Source organism: Alligator mississippiensis, chromosome 3 (genome assembly GCF_030867095.1).
Source record: "Alligator mississippiensis isolate rAllMis1 chromosome 3, rAllMis1, whole genome shotgun sequence".
NCBI lineage: Eukaryota > Metazoa > Chordata > Crocodylia > Alligatoridae > Alligator > Alligator mississippiensis.
The window spans coordinates 12834088-12856000 of NC_081826.1; the positions used below are offsets into that span (position 1 = coordinate 12834088).

Sequence of the window (21913 nt, forward strand, 5' to 3'; positions counted from 1 at the left end):
GAGAATCTGTTTGCTGCAAGGTGGTGAATGGCAGGAACTGTTTTGAAAGTTACTGTAGTCACGATGGGGTGTACTTCCAGCCCCCAGCATCAAAGTGTGAAGTGCTAGATGGCAGCTAAAAATGTTAATGTTTGTATTTGAAAATAGAGCATGTTTTAAGGGCAGGGGCATGAGCCATCTTTTGCTTTATATTTGTATAGTATCAAAGGTTGGGGTGGGAGAGGGAAGTTGAAAGGAGTGGGCGTCTGGTTGTGGTCTTGTAAAACCTTCCCCAGTGTAAGTAATAAGCAATATCAATCTCTGCAGTTTTGTTCCTCCATGTAAAATAAAATATTACTTTATTTCTGTACAAAATAAGGAGGAAAAATGATTTTTCTTTAACAAGGACCTGAATATTCTCCATCTGCTTGTGGGTCAGGTATGGCTTTATATCAGATTTGATCCCGATGTATATCTTGAACAGCCAGTTATAAGGACAACTGCTAGGAAAGCATTCAAAATAGCAGGTGATATCCTGCCCAATTGAAGTGAATGGCATAGAACATTGCTCTAGATGCACTGAATGGAACAGCTAGAGGGGCCACAGTTTCATTCAGTGCATCTAAAGCAATGGTTGGCAACCTCTTAGGTTGCAGGCCAGAGTGACCGGGTCAGAGGCGGGTGGGCGGGCACTAAGACCCAGCTTTCCCTGCTGCTGAGTACTGCTGAAACCTCCCATCAGTGGGCTGGATCAAATGGCTCAGCGGGCCAAAGGTTGCCAACCCCTGATCTGAAGTATTGCACAGCTGCTTGCCACTGCAGAGAGCATGTGAGTCGGCATGTGCAATGAAGTAGTGCCCTGTAAATGAAGCAAATGTTGGTTTCTAATATATCCAGGCCAGAGCCATGACTGGCAGTTCTTTTACTTCATTAAATAAACTCTAGAGTAGTCTCTGAATATTGTAAATGCTATATATCCAGAGGCTGGGGTTTTATAAATGCCCATGTATGAGTACGCTTACCCACTTAATTAATCTTGCCTCAAGGAAGCAATACACTCTTCAGAGTATATTGAAATATATCTAGTGATTCTTTTGTAGCAAGAACTGAATCCATTCATAGAATGAAAAAAAACCACATTCTAGTTGCTATTTAGAAGGCTTCATGTTGCAGTGAAATGTATCCTAGAGAAATTAGGAAATTCCACCCAGTTATAATAGACTACTTAATTCACAAGGCTTGAGAGTATTTATGAAATAATGTCATTTCCAGTGCGTAGAAGATAAAATGGGTGCTTTCACAGAGTTGAAAATCTAGCATTCTTGATTTGCTTAGAAATTATTTTATCTTTTTTAAGTTTCTTGTATTTTCTCTAAGTTGGTTAATAGGAGGCTTAAGCAAATTTTGGACACTGGATATAATTTTGAAATTGAAATAGCTGATTGTATTGTATTTCCAGTCTCTAACAGATGTAGAGCAATCTCACAGAATACTTTGCCTGTGTATGTGTCCTTCAGAAAATCTTCAAAGGTATTTAAAAGGCAGGGACACTGATAAGGCATAGGATAAATTAGTTTTATTCTTACCAAAGGAAAATCTTGAATGCTGTGAGGGTATTATTATAGCCTCTGAGTCCTTCAAAACACCTCTGTCATCATCTGTGGCAAGGGCACTCTGCAGGGTCCAAGCTGCCATGAGAGGCCTCTTTGGGACTCTGCATTTGTGACCTGTATGTGCTCTGAAATGCTTTATTTGTAATGGGGGAATTTTTAGGTGCTGGCTGAGAGAGTAATAGGGTTACAATGAAGGACGAGCAATGTGACAGACTTGAAGTAGTGACAGGCATATTCTTGATGACTCTGAAGCAGTAATGTAGCCCTGTGAAAGTCCATGACAGTGACTTGGGCAAACAGTTTTTGTAAGATTAGGCTTCAGCTGCACTCATTTTAGGATTCTAGCTGTTGACAGGCGTAGTATGACAGCACTGCATGCTGAGACCATGCATTCATATGTGAGGTTATAAAGAACACCTGTTTAAAGACTGTATGCCACAGAATTTGGTAAAGATGTTGACTGTGTATTGTTTCTGAAGGGCTTTGATGTTAATTTTCTTGGCAGAAAGTAGACTCTAGCATTTTGGTTCTGTAACTCTCCATTGAAAATTTTCTGTCCAGTATATATTTTACATGTCAGGTTTGGTATTTTCAACTTTACGTAAAGTTTATATGTTTGTCTGTTATGTATATATACTTCTCTTTATATGCAGTTATGGAAACCTGTTTAAATGCATATAGATTTGCTGTGTATAGTCCATACCCATTAAAATCAATCACACAAAGGCCAAATACAAGATCCTGCACTTGGAATAGAAAAATTGCACACACAAAGACAGACTTGGGAATTAATGACGAGGCTGCAGTACTGCAGAGAGGGATCTGTGGGTTACAGTGGCCCACAAGCTGAATCAAGCAACAGTGTGCTTTTGGCAGGGGTGGGAGGGAAGCCAACAGCATACAGGGTTGTATTAACAGAAAGGGCTCTTGCAGATCAAGGGACGTGACTCCTTTGCTCTATTTGGCACTGGTGAGGCTTCACTCAGAATACCGTGTCCAGTATTGGGCCTTTGAAGAAAGATATGGACAGATTGCAAGGAGTCTAGCAGAGAGCAACAAAAATGAATGGGGGCCTTGGAGGCAAAACTTATGATTAAAGGCTGAAAGAACTAGAGTTATTTAGTCTGTAGAAGACAGCATGAGGGGGGATTTGATAACAATCTTCAAATGCCAGAAGGGTGATTACAGAGAGGATGGATATGGGCTTTTCACTATGACCATAGGGGACAGAACTAGGAGCAATGGCATCTAGCTGCAGCAGAGGAAATTTAGCTTGGAGATGAGGAGGAACTTCCTATCTAGTTAAGCTTAGGGCTAGAAAAGTTGATCCTTTTCCAGAGTTCCATTTGGTGTACAAATAATCTCTGTGACAGCAGACAAAACAGCATTGTAGAGGTTCTGAAAACCCTTTATGTTAGCCAGCAGAGAATAAACAGATCTGGACATAATCTTAAACAGTTACACATGCTTCCTTGCCTTGGGTTAAGGTCAGACATCTCAATAGTCCAGGTGCTTTATGCTCCAGCTTCTCTTCACTGATTTTTCTGCATCTGTCCTGTGCAGCCAGCTCCCTCTGCTTTCCTTGAAACAGTGGAACAGTACTTTTTAATGATGCATATAATACTGACTATTAATCTAGAATTTAGAAAATGTGCATCCTGATTTTGCAATGGCATCTGCCACTGTCAAACATTATGTTCCATTATATTTTGGTGTATTACTGTTTGTCTGCAGAATTAAGGCCATAATGAGATTTATTCCTTTGGACATAGAAGGATGGATTGATCAAATGATGGAGGGGGTGGGGGAAATGAATGCCCCCAATCCCATCATATCCTAAAACTTTCTTTCTGATATGTGACTTGTTCAGTACTCTTTCACCTCCTGATTCTGTAAAGGTAGATCATCATGCTTTAATTTATTTAATATTTTTTTATTTTAAACACTTCTTTTCCATGTGCTACAAATCAAAACTCTGAATCACCCCAGATTTAGTGACGTTTTACGGTAATTTATATTTTCCCTCACTGTATTTCATAATGATAACTGCTTTAGGTTTTAGGGTTTTTTCCTGAAACTTTTGCTTACTGCTTTTTTGGGAGCCGTATGTTTTTTCAGTATGTAAAGAGAGGTAACAATTGAACCAGTGCACTACTAAAATAATCTCCTCTCCCACCCTGCTTTTTTTTTTTAAGGACAAAAAGAGTTACTCCTGTCCTGTGTGTGAGAAATCTTTCTCTGAAGATCGACTAATAAAATCGCACATCAAGACAAACCACCCTGGTAAGAGAAACCACAATACAATTTCTAAATCTACTGCAACAGAAGAGTGTCTAAGCAATAGCAATCTAATGTGATGGCTTTCAAGAAAATACACGTTTCTAATGTGCCTTAATTAGTATAAGAATATTGGTAGAATCTGCAGATCTTTAGTGATTGGATTCTGAACAGACTGTGCGTGTGTTATAGATTTGTACTTTTTATGGGCTATACTCTGCAAGGTATTGACCATTCTTTCCTCAATTCAGCAAAGCACTTAAAAACATATCTAAAAATTAGCACGAGACTTGTCTCATTGAAGCGAGCTGATCTACTTTTGTGGTTGTAGCAAAGGTATTTTTAAAAGGTTTGCTCAGGAGGCTGTTGAATATTCGCAACCAGGGATGGATCCAGAGGGGGTGCAGTGGCATGGCTGCACCCCTTGTTCGGTTGGATTGCATTGCACCATGGGGGCCCCCTTAGGGAATTTTTCAAGTCCCTATAGCTGGTGAAAATCTTCCCTCCCTTCCCCTTCTTGTTCAAAGGCATGGCTCTTCTCTTCCCCTTCTTTCCACCTACCTTTTCCCACTGTCCTGATGACAGGAAGCCCCAGATCTGTTCCTGCTCACTACCTGGGGACTGAGCTTATCTGGAGATGATGACAAGGGGAGCAGAGATGGACAGTGGTTTCCCTTCCCTGCGCCTGCTCCAGGACTGGGCAGCAGGGGGAACTACTCTCCAGCTACCCTGTTGCTGCTGTCTTCCCCCCAGCTGAGCCCAGCCTCCGTGTAGCCCAGCTGGCTCTGGACCTTCCCCGCTTCTGAGCAGTGGACAAAGGAGCTGGGACAAAGGAGCAGGCTGGGGGGCTGGTGGGGAGAGGGGAAAAAGGAGGGGAGGGGGCTGCCTCTGAGCTGGAAGGGAGGGGAGATTTAGGGACTTTAAAAAATCTGCCCACACTGGTGGGGGTGAAGGAGGCTGGGAGTAGGGTCCCAATCCTGCAGTGCAGGTTGCTGCTCCCATTGCCCTCTTTTGGGAAATCCTGGATCTCCTGTTCTTAACCTTCCTGGATCCAGCCCTTTAAACTGAAACGAAAAATGTTTGTAGTAACACACTTCTGCAGTTCTGTGTGCTAGTATCTCCTCTGTGCTTGTATGAACCAGAGATGGCCGTGATACTAACAATGTAAATGATAGTGAAAAAAATATCCAGTATTTATTAGTTCTAAATGTGGTAGCTAGCACATTATAATTAATATTTTTAAATTAAACACAATACCAGATCTATACAAAATTTAACACCTTTTAAAAACATAGTAATTTGGTTACTCTCCCAGTGGCCCTAGTGCCATCCTGACCAGAAGAACTCCAGTCCCCGGAGACTGGCCAGGAGCTCTGGGGGCATGGCCAGGGTGTTTGAAGTGGTACCAGAGCATGGATAGAACCAGCTGGTTGATGACCAGTGCCCTCCCACAAAGGGAGAGACATTGTAAAAAGCACACCCATGCCTGCAGCCACTCAGACACCCTAACCTCTAGCTGGTGCCAGTTCTTCAACGGGGAGAGCTAACTGGGGAACAAGTAGACCCCAGATAGAGCAGTGAGCCTGCACTCCACTAGAGTACCGGTAAGAGTGAGCCCATCTGTCACCCATCACCCACCTGTCACCCATCGTCAGACCAGAGCTGTTCATGAAGTTGACCCAAGCAAAGAAGGCCAGTGAGTAGATGGATTGTCAGGCCTCCACCTGTGCCAGGTCACCCAGGTCCTGGAAGGCAAGAAGCCCTTGTGCAGGAGGCAGAGGAACAGCTCGAGGGCAGTATTGTAAAGCTGGCATGACCGTGAACTGCCTTGATGCACTCCCATCCCAAACCGGATGGACTCCATCAGCATCCAGTTGAGCTTCACCAGCACTCTGTGGAGGTGTACAGCACCTGGAGAAACAGCATGAAGCGGGGACCAAAGCTGAGCGCCTTCAGTGTGCCTGTGAGGTACCCATGATCCACCCTGTCAATTGCCTTCTCCTGGTCAAAGGACAGGAGGCTGAATGACGGGCCATCCCTGTGAGCAAGCTCAAAGAGGTTGCACACCAGGTGCATGTTGTCAAAGATAAAGTGCCCTGAAACCATATTCATCTGGTCAGCATGAATAAGGTCCAGCTGCACAGGCCTCAGGTGCAGCAAGATGGCTTTCACTGTGACCTTATAGTCTGTACAGAGGAGTGAGACAGGAGCGCCAGTTCCTGAGGTTGTGGGGGTTCCCCTTCCTGGGCAGCAGGGTCAGGGCGGGCCTCCTTCTTGACAGGGGGAGCTCCCCATGCCCTTTGGACTCAGCTGAGACCGCGGCAAGGTCCAGGCCAAGGACCTCCCAGAAGGTACAGCAGAACTCCAAGGTCAGCTTGATGATGCCCAGCACTTTGGTGGCCATCAGGCGGAGGGATTCTGAGAGCTTGGCCAGGATGAGAGGATTCTCTAATCTGGTCCCAGTTGCCTGCTCTGACCTTATGGCAGTCCTTTCTACAGGACCTGGCAGCTGTTGGCTTAGGTCAGATTCGGCAAGTAGAGCTCTACGTAGAAAGCCCTCCCTCTTTCTTGCAGTTTGCTGGGGTTTGTGAGGGTATGCCATCCTCCACCAGGATGCAAGTGATGTACTTCTTGGCACCCCTCTTCTTCTCTAGGACATAGAAGAAGTGGAAACCGTGGTCCATCTCCCAGAGGAGTTGGACACACAAGCGGACAAATGCACCATGGGCGTGGCAGTCATCCAGAGCTCAGAGCTTTTCCTGTCTCTCCGGACACACTCTGTAGTGGGACAGATTCTCTGGGTTAGCAGCCAGATGCCTTGCCAGCTCCAGCACTTCCCTCTTAAGCTGCTCTCTAGCTGCCTCCCACTGTCAGGTGTGCCTCCAGATGTAGTGGTAACAGCCACTGACATGCACCTTCCCCACATCCCACCATCTTCAAGCCAAGGGAAAGGCCTGCTGCTGCCCACACCAGGCCATCCGGAACTCCCTGAAGGAAGCCATAAATCCCATGTCCTCCAGTAGGCTGTTGTTGAAGTGCCAGTAGGCTGGCCCTGGGTGCTTGGGCTGCAGCATGACCTGAGAATATACTATGGTGGTTGCTGAAGGGGGCTGGCCTAGTATCAGAGGTGTGAACTTGGGCAGTGTTTAGCATGGACATGTAGATTTGGTACAACTGGGGTGGCATGTCTGCTGCTTCTCCACCCTGACAGAGGTAAAGGTGAAGGTGGTGGTGTCGTCAGGGTGGTGGTCACACCAAATGTCCACCAGGGAGTGGTCAGTGATGACCTCCCTGAGGACCTCTCCGGTGGGCTGGCTTTGTTCCCTGCCAGTGCAGTCCTACACCTTGAGGGTGACATTAAAGTCCCTGTCGAGGACCAGGCACTTGTGAGGGCTCAGGATCCCAAGGTAAGCAGCTACCTGCTAATAGAAACTGGCTATCACTGTCTGTTCACTTGTTTATTGGTTCAGACTATGGAGCTTAGAGTTACCTGCAAATACTGAATCAATTCAGGCCTGGGCCTTTTGATTATTTGTGTTTAGTCCCAATCATCCTTTTCCTGGTCCTGTCATTTGGTGGGCTCCTCCTGGCTGGTGGCTGGGGTGTGTTTTATTTGTCTCCCTCTGCCTCTGTGGGGCAGAGCCCTAGCAGAGCACCACCCAAAGTACCCAGTCCGCTATGTCCCCCAACACTGAGAGAGGAGGAGCTGCAGTCCCTTGGGGCAGGGAAACAGGTAGCATGGGGAATGGCAGGGAAACTGGCAGTAGGATCTCTTCAGGGTCCCCCTCAAGGTTCGGAAGATATTCATGAGGGACCCTACTTCTCCCCCATCTGTACTGGGGCCACAGGATGTGCTGGGATCCGTGATGAGTTTGACTTCGACTGGGGATAGAGGAGAGAGTTTGGGCACCTGGGTGGTTGATGGTCCCCTCCTGAGAGCCCTGGGAAAGTGATTCCTCCCTAGGGCTCTGGTCTCCACCAGGTGGTCAGAGGACGAGGGGCAGCTGGGGTCGGGGTCTCAGCACCTGCATTGATGGGGGTAGGTTACAGCTAGTAGTGTTGGGGGTCTCCTCCATACAAAACCCAATGCCTTTATGTCCTCTATTTTTCCCCTCAAAGCAAAATAGAGGACACAAAGGCGTCTGGTTTTGTATCAGTAGAGGACAGAGGACAACCGAACTGTCCTCTGATGGCTGCCCTAGTGGTGAAAGAGGGGCTTTCTCCATATAGGACCCAAGCTGCACCTGGGCCTTGCTTTTCACCTTGCTCTGGGCACCAGATTGCCACCCATATGGAACCAGCACCCACTCAGCCTTGGAGTGGTCCGGAGAGGGGTCGGCCTGGGGTGCTAAGAGTGGGGTGGAACTAGGAGGGGTGGTGGTGGGTGCAGGTGTACCCCTTCACCACCCTCCCCTGCCCGTGTCCTTCTGCTCTGTAACCCCACCAGTGGCTGTGACATGAGCTTGTGGGAAGGCTGAATGCTGGAGTTGAGGTGCTAGGGATGCTGCTGATGGTGGCACCCCTTTCCTTGCCAGGGGTTTGTGGTGCTCTGCATTGCTGACTGAGGGCACCAGAAGCGCCTCACCTCCTCCGCAGAGTAGAAGATCTTGTTGGGGGACCTCTGGAAGGGGAGCATAAAGGTCCCACCCCCACCTTACCTGGAGGCTAGCCTGGCAGCAGAAGGATTGGATGTGAAGGCTGGGTTCCAGCACTCCAGCAGAAGGGTGGTAACCAGGGAGAAGGTTCCCCAGGTCTTGCAGAAAGAGCATGAAGACACAGTTATGGAGGCACGGGGAAAGGGGCTGAGGACTGCCAAGACCCCCAGTTCTTCCAGGGGCTTGATGGACATATGCTTGCCCCCCACTGTGAGCCCCTTCTCCACCACCTGTGCAGTGGCCTCCATGGCAAGGTGGAAGACACCTTTGCCATAGTGTTTGGAGGTCACCATGAAGCATCTCTCCCAGTTCATTGACTGCCCCCTGTTTGGGGGCCAATCGTGTGCCAGCTTCTTCTCGTGCTGCCATGGGAGGCTACGTAGGAAGGGATTGTGTGAGTTGCGGGAGGGGGAGCCAAGTGCTTCCCCTCTGCCAAGGTGGAAATGGATGGCTTGCTGCAGCGTGGGGTCCAGGGTTCCTCCTCCAACTGGATTCGGGGGGGGGGGGGGGGAAATGGCTGTGTGGAGGGGTCTGAGGCACGAGTGTGAGGAGCTGGGGTTGGGGTCAGGGCTGTGGGATAGTATGCTGCTGGCTTGCTCAGTCATACAAAAAACACTGGGAGTCGGGGAGTGGAGCATAGGATTCACTGCAGAAGGGTAGACACGGGGTGCTGTTGGAACAGCCAGCTGGAAAGCTGATGATGTTTGATGGAGAGGCGCCATTGGTGCTGTGAGGTCCCCTTTAGCTGGAGGTAGCTGTAGCAGTAAGTAGTGGCTGGTGGTGAGCAAGGCAGGAGGTTTCCCTTCCCCCTGAGAGGGGAGGGGGGCTGTAGATCCAGGCAAAGGTGGTGGTGGTGGGGACAGCAGGAGCCTGCGGCAGCTCAGTAGAGCTCCTGCTCATCCCTGGTCCAGCAGCTCCAGCAGCAGTCAGCAAAACGGTGGTGCTCCCCTGTGGTCACAGGATCTTGGACGAGATGGACCTATGTTCGGACTCAGTAAATGGCAGTTCTTATGTTCTGCTGCTGGCAGGAGTCATTATCTTGCTTTCAACACTAACCTCAGCAAAATTTTCCTCAACTCGAACAATGTTCATAGTCTATATCATTGGTGCCCAACTCATCCAGGCTTTGGGCCAGATGACTGTTATGGGTCAGTCCGCAGCCTGGATCTGGTGCATGGGATCAGTCCATAGCCCTCATTCAGTGTGGCATCAGCATGCAGATGCCATCTGGATTGGACCCACTGTCCTAGCCCCAGCTCCACATGCACTGGATCGGGCCCCATGCTGCAACCGTGCATGCAGACCTGGTTCAGCGCATGGGCCATGTCTTCTGATCCACAAAGCTTGTTAATTTGTTAATGGGGAAGTAGTGGCCGCATTAATTGCCAACTCTTCCCTCTGCCATGTTTCCAGACCTGTGAGGAGCCCATAGGCCAGATGTGACACAGCTCCATGGGCTGGAGATTGAACACCACTGATCTACATTGTGTTGTCAATTTGTATTGTGGGCAATATACAGGGCGCAGGGATCCTGAATCAGTATAGCACTGGAGCCCTACTTTACATACTTGTACGTGGTGCTTAGACCATGTCAAAGTCCAGCAGAGAAACTTTTTTACTCATCATTTCAACCCTGAAGGGGTCTCAATATAAAAACTTATATGAAAAATATGTACATCAAAATATACAAATGATTGTGCCCAAATATATATTTGAGCACAATATGTACAGAAATTTAAGGGAACCCACTTGCATGGAAGCTCATCCACTTAGTCTGAATTGTTGGCTTGTGTTTGTCTATGGGATGGTGAGCCTTTTTGGTCACCTGTAAAGTGCTACCTCACTGGGGGTGGTGCATATCTGATAAGGAATAAGCAAGGTTGAAAATCTCCAATGTATTTTTTTATCTATTTTCCATTGATGTGAAACTCATTTTAATACAAGTTAGCAGAAACAAAGCAGAGAAACTATAGTTCTATAGGGAGAAAAAAAACAAACCCTACATCTAAGATTCACATTACTTTTTGTAATCTAAGACACACACACGCACACAAAGTATTTTTAAAGGAGAATATGTGCATAGCTTTTCCCTAGGTACCTTCTCCTTGTGACCAGTAAGGATTTTTTTGGGGGGGGTCATAAGCATATTTCTACTAAACTCATTTTCTTTTAAGTGGTACTAGAGATTTGATAGCATAAAGTGGCAAGTCCTTCAAGTGAATGAAGGCAATTGTTTTTAAAAATGCAAAAACGAGAGAATAAAGATGAAAGGCAAAAATTGATAATGTTCAAAGAAATTGAGTTTTAAAAGAACATATCAAAAATTAATTTAAACTGAGCCCATTTCTTATTTATCATGAAAAACACTATTTCTGGCAGCTTCTCCTTCCTTTTTGCCTCTGATGGCATTCAGCCTGCCTCTTGCCTTGCCTTTGTTTTTGGTTCAGTAAGCAGAAAATGTGCTACTTTGGTCAGTCCAGTTAGCACTATCTTGTATTCCACATTTTCAGGCAGCAAAGGCAAAATACTGGTTCTAGTGGAATCAGTAAGACAGAACTCCCTTGTAGAGGTGCACCCGCTGCACCAATATATCGGTCACATATCGGATCAACACTGATAAAAGGAAAATTAACATTACCGGCCATCGGCTTTTTTTGGCTGGTGTAGCCGATAATGTCACCAATAAATGCAACATGCATATATGCAACCATAACATGCATGCGGCCAGGAATATAGCCTGGCAGCTTGGAGAGCAGTGCCCTGGAGGTAAGTCTGTGGGGGATAAAGGGTTTGGGGGAGGGAGGGGCATGGGGGGGCAGATTGAGGCTCCCATGGTGAGGGAGGGGCTGGGGCAGGGGCAAGTGCTGGTGCTGCCCAGCCAGGGTGGTGGATGCAACCCTAGGGCCAGGAGCAGGATGGAGCCGCGAGCAGCTCATCCAGGGGCACAGAGGGTAGGGAGGGGGGCGAAAGGGAGCAGCTCCCTGCCTCTGCCTGCTTTGGGCTTGGAGTCAGGGCCTGTGCCAGCCTATTCCTGGCAGGGGGCTGGGCCAGAGCTGGGTGTGGGGTGTGCCAGGATCAGGGCGGGTGGTGGTGCTGGGAGGGGTGGCTACAGGGGTGGGAGCTACAGCGAATTTTGGGGTGGTTATAGCCTCCCAAGGCCCCTGCACACCCTGGACAAGCTGCCCGTGACTGCTTCCCTCTCCTGGTCCCAAGGTTGCATTTACCACCCTAGCTGGGTAGTGCCTGCCCCTGCCCTACTCCTTCCCTTACTGTGGGGGCCTCAATCTGCCCCTTCCCCTCCTGATTTACTGACAGGATGCTGCTCTCTACGCTGCCTGGCTGCATTCCTGTAAATTGGCTATCGGATCAGTATCAGGTGATAGGGTTGACTAATAATTGGCTATCTGTATCAGCCAAGAAAATCTTTATCAGCGTCCCCCTACTCTCACGGACTTTGGTAGGTCTAGGATTTCACTCTAGAGGCTAGGTCCAAAATGAACGTAGAATGATAGAAAATGAGGGTTGGAAGGAACCTCAGGAGGTCATCTAGTCCAACCCCCGCTCAATGCAGGCAGATAAACCAACCAGATCATCCAGGTCAGTGCTTTGTTGAGCATTAATCTCCAAGGATGGAGATTCCAGCACCTCTCTAGGTAACACTGTTCCAGTGCTTCACCACTATCCTAGTGAGAGAGTTTTTCCTGATATCCAACCTAAACTTCCCTTGCTGCAACTTGAGACCATTGGTCCTTGTGCTATTGTCTGCCACCGCTGAGAAGAGTCCAGCTCCATCCTCTTTGGAACCACCCTAGAGGTAGTTGAAGACTGCTATCAAATCCCCCCTCAGTCTTCTGCATAATAAATCTGCCCACTTCCCTCAGCCTCTCCTCAGAAGTCATGTCCTCCAGCCCCCGCACCATTTTTGTTGACCTCCGCTGGACTCTCTCCAAATTGTCTGCATCCTTTCTGTTGTGGTGGGGACCAAAGCTGAACACAGTACTCGAGATGTGGCCTCATCAATGCAGAATAGAGGGGAATAATCACTTTCCTTGACCTACTGCTAACACACCTACCAATGCAGCCCTGGATGCCATTAGCCTTCTTGGCAACAAGGGCACACTGCTGGCTCATATTCAGCTTATTGTCCACTGTACCCCCAGGTCCTTTTCTGCAGAGCTGCTGCCCAGCCAGTCAGCCCCTGGCCTGTCCCGGTGCATGGGATTGCTCTGTCCTAAGTGCAGGACTTTGTACTTGCCCTTGCTGAGCCTTATGAGATTCCTTTTGGCCCAGTCCTCCAATTTGTCTAGGTTACTCTGAATCCTGGTCCAACCCTTCAGTATATCCACTACTCCCCCCAGCTTGGCGTCATCTGTGAAACTGCTGAAGGTGCACTCCATCCCATCGTCTAGATTGTTAATGAAGATATTGACCAAAACCGGCCTCTGGCCCAGCCCCTGGGGCGCTCCACTTGATACTGGCTGCCAAGTAGACATTGAGCCATTGATCACTTCCTATTGAGCCAGACGGTCCAGCCAGTTTCCTATCCACCTTACAGTCCATTTATTCAGCCCATACTTCCTTAGCTTGCTTGCAAGAATGCTGTGGGAGACCCTATCAAAAGCCTTGCTAAAGTGAAGGTACACCACATCCACTGTTTTTCCCACATCCATGGACTTAGGCACCTACAAATCTTTCTAAATCCTGTTTCAAGAATCTGAGACCAAAATTGTAAGCTACAACCCTCACTATGCCTGTTAAGGCCCACTTGCTCCACTGCATGCTTAGAGGTTCTCTAAAGCCATCTATGCTGGTTGTAAGGTTTGGGCATGGGGGCAAAAGAGCAGGGAGCAAATAAAGCATGTGAGAAAATGTCTGCTCATGTACAGTTGAGACAACTCACATTTTTGTATGAAACCTGGTCAGTTAAAGTTGTTTTGACACCGGTTTTGGTGCTTTAGGCCTTTAATTTTTTTCTTTCAAAATGAAGGGCATGATTTTAGAGGTGCCGAATGACCATAATTCTAATTGAAGTGAAAAGAATCCTCAAATGCAGAGATTCTCTGAAAATCTCTAGTGAAGTCTTTAACAAATATTGTAAGCCCATTTGAAGATACTGAGAATAATAAATATTTGGGTCCAAACATTGCCTTGTTACCTCTTAATCCTCAGGAATTTATTTTTAAGCTGGAAAATGACTTCTGAGTCTGTGGTGCCCCTGGGCTTTAATTTATCACTGGCAGAGAGAGGAACACAGAGCACAGAAGTCAGTGGCCAATTCAAGAAAAGACCATAAATTAATACGGCTGTTTTCTTGGGGGAAGGGCAGGGGGCACTATATAACTAGTTAAAACATGCAAAGAGGAATGATGTAGATCTACAATGTTTTATTCATTATAAACTGGAATAAATTCACTGCAGCCTGAAGCAACTTTTCTTTCTCATTTTTTTTTTCTAGAGGTTTCAATGAATACCATCTCAAAGGTTCTTGGTAGGAGGGTTCAGCTTAAAGGGCTAATTGGAAAGCGAGCTGTGAAATGCCCCTATTGTGATTTTTATTTCATGAAGAATGGCTCAGATCTTCAGCGTCATATTTGGGCTCATGAAGGTAGCAACATAAACTTTAAACTCACATTATTTATCTTTTGTATTCCTTGCCTGTGTTATCTTAATATACTAAATAATACACTGAAAGTGAATGACATTTCCATCCTGTTCACATTTGTCTAGTTCTCTGTACATGCTCCACTGCCTAAAAGAGAGTCTGAAAGTTTATAGCTGTGGTTTAACAAATTACTTTAATTTGAACTTAAGGAAAGGTTAAATAAACCAGTGTGTTGGGTTCTCAATCACACAGAACTGCATGTCATGTGATTCTCAACCTCAACAGACAGGTCAGGACTAATGCAAAAATGAGTAAGTTTCTGATCCCCCTTGGTTTATGAATGAATTAATTTCTGTTAATACAGAAAGCATTGTTTTTTAAAATAAGTGTGGGCAAGGTGCATGTAACTAAATTCATAATAAAGTCTTAACTAAACCCAGTCTTTTGCAGTTATTCATCATACTTACAACTCCCTTTGCACTTGTCCAGAAATGCTTAAGATGGAAATTTATTAATCAAACAAATGATATCCAGTCACATTTGATCATAGTAATGACTTACCTGAGCAATTAAATTAGGTGGTGTGTGCACAATGACTAGAGTGAAGGTAAAAGGTGGTGAGAAGCATAAAACAGTTCTGATTTTTTTTTTTTTTATCCAAAGTTGTGCAAGTTGCTTATAAAAATTTCCAAAATGTGCTGGCAACAAATTTTGGGAATGGAGCTGTCCCTATGGAAGTTTTACAGAACCCCAAGCTGGCTTTTAAAACTGTTTTTACCAAGTAGATGGAAGCCTTTCTGCTTCTTAGTGGTTTCAGACAGGTATGTTTCTCCCAGCCATGCAGTTGGTCCAATAGAAGATATCACCCAGGGGAATCCTTGCCTCTTGAATGTCGCGGTGATGGTCTAGGAAATAATATCACTTAAACACTTCAGTCAGTTAATATGTCATGTATCATTATTGATTGTGACTTCAAATGTGTATTTTCCATCCTATACCAAATCTTCTGTAGATAAAAAACATAAGAATTTCAGTACAGTTGATTCCAAAGTACTAGGGCCATGTTGGTACTATAGGCATTTAGAGTAGCACAATGGATCCCTCCACTTTGCCTTTATTAAATTATATGTTTGGTCATTGTGTAGTCTCCCATTGGGAGCCTAGGTAACTCCAAAATTACCCTTTCAGGACAACAGGCAGCATGTCACCTAGGTAAGATAGTTTCTGGCCTCCTAGAAAATGTGATTACTATCCAACTAAACAATTGTATGAGGAGGGTGTGGGGGAGATCTGTCTTGAAACAACAAAGTCAACAGGGAGTTAGTCCTACATATTCAGGTCTATATGCCTAAATCAGGGACCTGAATCTGGTAAATCTATCTAACTTTCTGAGTACTCAGTTCTTTTAGTTAGGTTAATATGTACGGCAGAGGTTCAGCATCTTTGAAAATCCTGTCACTTGGTTGTAATCCTAATTACAGATTTAGATTCTAAATTGCAGAATCCAAATTTGAAAAAAAAAAATTGCCCCATTTCCCTTGTAGTTCAACTAATTTAAGCAGTTTTTCTCTCCACTAATTTCACAGTTTAGACATTTCACCTCCTCAGTCATATAATTTCTTTTTCTTCCCTGTTGCTAGGTATCAAGCCATTCAAATGTTCTCTTTGCGATTATGCCACTCGCAGCAAGAGTAATCTGAAAGCTCATATGAATCGCCACAGCACGGAGAAAACTCACCTATGTGACATGTGCGGGAAAAAGTTCAAATCAAAGGGCACTTTGAAGAGCCATAAACTCCTCCATACCGCTGATGGTGAGTGCATGTTTTATAACCCAAAGCTCACACGCTCAGATGCTAGCTGTTGTCTAAATGTTAATACAGTTATGATGGTGATGATGATGCAGTTTTCCTGTCATTAGGGAGCGTGCTCAGAAATGGATTTTCTTTATTGACAAGAGAAAATGTTGAGATACAGAGCCACTGAAAACATTGCATGCTTAACTTCCATAAACGGAAAGGGTGCTGACTACTAAAGATTTGATCTAAAATGCTGGTTTGGCTTTATCTCAGGCATACAGAACTCCACGCACAGAGCATGGGAGTCTGACAGGTGGAAGGGTTGCCGACTCCTTTTTTATGGGAGGGTAATGCAGTGACTGATGTAAAAAAAAAAAAAACATGAGAGAAATACTCTTCAAATATGGAATGTAACAAAGTTTAAGGTTTAAAAATGTAAAGTATATACTCTCACATAGAAAATGTGGGTTGCAAAAATTAACTCCATAATCAAAACAATATTTTAACATTTTTGTTACATTTTTTTTTTTTAATTTCAAAATATGAAATTTACTTTCTTGGTATTTTTTGAAGTAGGCACAAAGTGAATTAGGATCATTGCTTTGCATTGCATTTTTGGAGCTTGCTCAGTGAGTGCTTATATGTTACAGTTGATTGAAGAATCGTCAAATCTTATTCATTCCTTTCTTTATCAGGTTTTGAATATCACTTTTACTTTTTGAGTAACGAATTAGTATTATCTTCTTAAACATCTGATATTCATGTTTAGCTCCCTTTCCATCTCCCTTTTTAGGTTTTCATTTCCAGGGTACACCATACCTCTCACAATGGCAGAATTGTATTTCAGACACAAACAAATGTTCTTAAGAAATATACAGTTCTTCTTAAATTAACTAGTGTAAGTAAATCATGAAATGACCATGTTTTCCTTTTAAAAACTGTGCTCTTAGGACCCCCAGTGTATTTGAATTAATGGTAGAACTGTTAGGAGACACACTTCATGAAACATTGCAGCTCTGCTTTGAATCAAGGCAGTGACTGTATGCATCAAATGAAACCCCTCTGAACAGTCATGTTAATTCATCAGTTTTTGTTCACATCGGTGGTAGCGATCGCTCATAGTCGAGGATAATCACTCTCATGAGTCAAGTTAAGGGTTGTAGATATGTCCATTGATGGCTAAAAAGGCTGATCCTAGACCCACAGTGTCTGGTAGATGGCACAGGTGGTGGTTAAAGGGAGGGTCGAACCATGGATTTCTTGGTCTTGTTTCCTTTCTTTCTGTTTCTGACATTTTTCTGCCTCCAGGCCAAGACTGTTTTCCTCAAAGTAAGATGTACCTTCTTTCACAAGGCATTGCCACATAGCTCTGTCCCAAGCTACTTTTTCTCAATTTGTGATGTCAATGCCTTACTTAACATGTGCCTTGAGAGTGTCCTTGAAGTGTTTTCTCTGGTCTACGTGTGTCCTTTTCCTTGGCTGAGTTGGGAGTATAGCAGTTGGTTGGTAAACAGACATCGGGCACGTGCACACAAATGCCCTGTCTTCTGCAGCTCATGTTGATTTTGTTCACATACTTCAGTCAAAAGGAAATTACGAGGTGCGATTAACAAAGAAGCATTTTCTAGTTTTGAGAGCATGCGCATACCCTGTATAAGTGGTTATTAGATCTGAGCAGATATTTCTTTCAGCCTTTCTTTTTTGGCCTTTGTGGTTTAATCTCACAATCTACCTTTGTATTTTCATTCACAAAGTTTAGATGCAATTATTTTCATACATAAATAATAAAATGTGGATTTAAAAATGCTCTTTGTGTTTGCAAAGCAGATCGTTCAGTTCCAGCTCATTCACATGTACAAGTAAGTGATTGTATCACTGGATTGTGACTATTTTGCCAACTTGAAACTAAGAGCATAGAATCATAGAAAGTTTTGGACTTTAAGTCCAATGGCATGAAATCCTGATGAAACAGAATTGGACAGAATTGGAGAATCATGAGTCATGATTGGATTTAAATCATAGAATCACAGAAAGTTAGGGTTGAAAGAGACCTCAGGAGGTCATCTGGTCCAACCTCCTCCTCAAAGCAGGACCATCCCTAACTAGATCATTGCAGCCAAAGGGCATGTAATCATAAAGGGCATTTATTAGACGTGCTCTAGAAGTTGGGGAAGGGGGCACTTAAATTAAGAGCCGCTCCAAAGAGGCTTAATTGAGAGCCACTCTAATTAAAGCGCCTGGAACGTCACATGTATCAGCGTCCCCATGCTCAAACATGGTGGTGGGGTGCTTTAACTAAAGCTAATCGAACGAGCTTTATTTAAAGTGCCCCCACCACCATTTTTCAGCATGGGGACACTGATACACATGATGTCAGAGAGTGCTGGAGCATGGTAATTACCACACTTCAGCAGACTTAATTAATCAAGTATGCTCTGACATACTGTAATTACAGCTCATTGAAGCAGCCTTGCTGCACGTGTATATGTGCCCAGTGGCTTTGGATGTATCTGGACTTGGATTTAAAAATGTGGTGTGAGAACATTTTAACTAAGTCTAGTGTAGACTGCCATCTTCCCCTGGAGTAGGCTGCCTTGCTGCTTTGGCTGTTGCTCGGCTTCCCAGTGGTATGAATGGGTCTAGGCTTTTTCTCTTTGTTACTTGCTTTTTCTTTTTCACTCCAAAAAGAATTTTAAGGGTGAAATTCTGTTTCATCAGGATTTCACATCATACATAGGAAGCCTCTCGGAGGTTTGAATCATGCCCTTCTTTAAACTTGTTGCCATAAACTCTACACATACTTCACACACTGGTGGCAAGTAGGATCAAATTTCTGTTAGCCAGGGGTGTACTGTATGATGGATAGCTTGAGGCAGTGCAGCCTCTTGAACAGTTCTCTTGTATGGTATCCATTCCCGTGGTAGCTGCAGTCCAAGTTCTTACTAAGGCACTCTGGTGTTCTTCAGTTATTCCACAACTAAAGAAAATTAATTTGAAAAAATGCTTCTGCTATTTCCTTGTCTTGTCTTTGTGGCTTATGACTTCAGGCATTTTTTGTTCAAATATCAGCTCTGCAGGGTCAGTTTAACTAGTGGAATATAAAGTGGTTTTCTATCTACTTTTATTCCTCTCAGGAGTGACATGACAGAAAGCAGTTCAATAGTCGAGGCTTATTACTGTTTATGATTAGAAATGTAACAGAGAAGCTGATTTTCATTATTTTAATTAGGTAGCAAAATTAGTCTGAAGATTTCTCTTAGCTGTGTTTTATGGAAGCTGTCATTTCCAGTATAAAACATTTGCAGTTTTAATGAACAAATTCAGAATTTAAAGGAACCAGGCCTGTTTTATGATCAACTGGAGCAAATGTGACTTATCCCTCTTTGACTTTGGGTCATTTTAACAAATGTTTCAAATAGCTTGAATAAATAAAGCATGGGTATCCTATCGTAAGGGGGAAATCCCTGCATGCTTTTGAATATGTTGTATCATATAGAGGACAATGATAATGGAGGAACAAAGAAAACAGAGAAAGTCACTTGCACAAGTGGAAGATGAGGGAAAAAAACCCAGAAACCTAGAGAGTAATGGGACACGGAGTGATAGAGAGCCGAGTGTTCCAGCCTAGTCCATTTTACCTTTTGCAAAGCCTCAAGCGACAAGCGGCTCAACCCCTGCCTCCCCCCACACACTAGGCTGCGCTGGGCGCGTTACGGTGGTGGTGCTAGGGCGGAGCTATGCCAAAATTGGGGGTCGCTACGGCCCTCTCCGTAGCCCCGCCCTGAGCCCAGTCCCCAGTGAAAAGGAGCCCAGTGCAGCCCCGGGCCCTGCTGTCAGCTGCAGTCTACCCACCCGCCCCATGATGATCAGGGGGGTACACGCCCCCCCCACCCCGTGCCCTCCTGGGGTGCGCACTGCAGCAGGAGCTGCCCCCACCCCAGCTGGGCAGTGCCTGCCCCCTCCCTCACTGTGGGGGGCATTGATCTGCCCCCCCCCATGCCCCTTCCCTTCCCCCTCCGCTTCCACCACAACAGACTTACCAGGTGGAGGCAGCTCTCCACGCTGTATCAGAAATTGCTTCCTTAAAAATCTGATAGTGGTATTGGCCCCAAAAATCTCTTTTGGTACACCCATTCAGGAGACCAACCTCCAATACCCAGGACAGCTGTCTGGACCTGGGCAGGAGGGGCACATGTGCAGAACTTAGTGGAAAGCAACATATAAATGTGTATACCCCGCCCCATGTTCTAATTTCTTCCTTTTGTCATGCTTATGTCATGGCGAATCACCATTTCCTTTGCTGCATATCATTGTTACACCTTTGTTGTTGTTTTGCCTATTATAATTAGTGGTTATCATAACATTTTGCATGCATATAGACTTTGTTCTACTATTGCGCAGGCACTCTCATGGCTGGGGGTCACCCATAGGTTATCCTGTATCATAGCCTGGGAGGTTGAACTGAGGTGTGATCATTACTAGTTGAAAACTTTTCTCTAATAAAATAGGGAATCTTTAACCTCCAGGATATCTATCTTAACTGTCTGTACCTGTCTTGAGCTAGTTCAGTTGGCTTTTACAGTGTTTTGACACTTAGTCTTGTGACTCCGGCTGTAATCTTGCATTGCTAACTCAGCATTTGTTATTAGTTATTTGTATTCTCTTCCCTACAATTTTGATTCCCAGCTTCAATTTCTTCCATAACACAGGACCAAAGAAAGTTCACCCAATAATTTCTGCTTCAAGTTTTTATTGTCTAAATCCCAAATGAAGTACTCTGCCTATAAAACATGTCCTAGTCTTCTTTGTAAGTAGGCTTTTACCAGTATACCTGCACACCACCTGTGCTAATTTTCAGCTTAGTTGAGATACAGTCTTTTGAGTATAGATTGAGGAGGCAAGGTATAAAAATACCAGGTTCACAATATTTAATTAGAGTATTGTATTATCCAGCAGCCCTGGTTGCAGCCAGAGCCCCATGACACTACATGGAACAAATACTACATGACAGGTGAACTTTATCTTACAATACATTTTGCTGCTAATGGTTGTTTGGTATATAGCCTTTAAAAGAGTGTCTTTCAAGATGGTTTAAGTCGTTATTTTAAACTTGTTCTTAACTATGCCAAGGAAAAATACCAATAAAGATCGTTATTGAAGACCAACTGTAATAATTCTGAGCATTCCAGAAATAAATCCAGTGAATGTCAAAAATAAAACATGACATGAATCAGAACATTTGGGTAGAGATGGGATAAACAGCTGCAAACATGCCTGAACATCTGCCTTTTAAGGATTAGTTTATTACTACCAAAAAAGGGTTGGCAACTCTGTTTCTGGAAAGCAATGATTATCATTGGCTACTTAAAATGATCTACAGTGTTTTCCCCTTGAAGTGGTTATCCCAAGGTATATATCCACTATTTAATTCTTCCAATTAAAGATGGCAGTCAAAGGCTTCTATTCCAGTCAGTCCTATTTCACTAGAGTTTTGTGAATCTGATCACAAATTCTGATAGATAAATTAACTGTCTTGGGATGTTCTTACTCTGTTATTACTGGCCTCATTACCGCTAATAAGGGTTACTTGGTTAAGGAAGAGATGAGCTGAATGTTGAGATAATGATAGAAATAGCTTTTGATTGGTATGAGTGAATTCAAGTCAGGAGGGCTGCATCCCAGGGTAGTGAAGGAGCTGGCACAGGAGATATTGGAGCTCTTGGCAGTATATATACTAAGTTGTGGGAGACGTGCAAAGTACGAGAGAAGTGGAAAAGGGCCAAACATAGTGCCTATTAAAAAAGAAAAAAGCCAAAAAGAGAACCTGGAGGGTTATGTGCAAGTTAGCCTAACTTCAATGCGTAGGAATTTACTGGAGCGTATCATAAGAAAGTTAATTTGTAAGCACCTGGAGGAGGAAAAGTTGATCATAAGCAGTCAGCATAGGTTTGTCGAGAACAAATCACGACAAACAAATTTGATCTCGTT

The 21913-nt window shown here is 44.6% G+C and overlaps 1 protein-coding gene across 3 annotated transcripts in view; it reads left to right on the forward strand.

Annotated features, from left to right (window-relative positions):
* ZFAT (zinc finger and AT-hook domain containing) overlaps positions 1–21913 on the forward strand; it is a 209111-nt gene that overhangs the window by 137339 nt on the left and 49859 nt on the right. For all 3 annotated transcript variants that reach the window (XM_019481784.2, XM_019481783.2, XM_014611508.3), the window contains 3 exons: positions 3788–3875; positions 13980–14129; positions 15767–15940. In XM_019481784.2, the coding sequence (XP_019337329.1) occupies positions 3788–3875; positions 13980–14129; positions 15767–15940 (412 nt within the window). The remainder of the gene's footprint in view (positions 1–3787; positions 3876–13979; positions 14130–15766; positions 15941–21913) is intronic.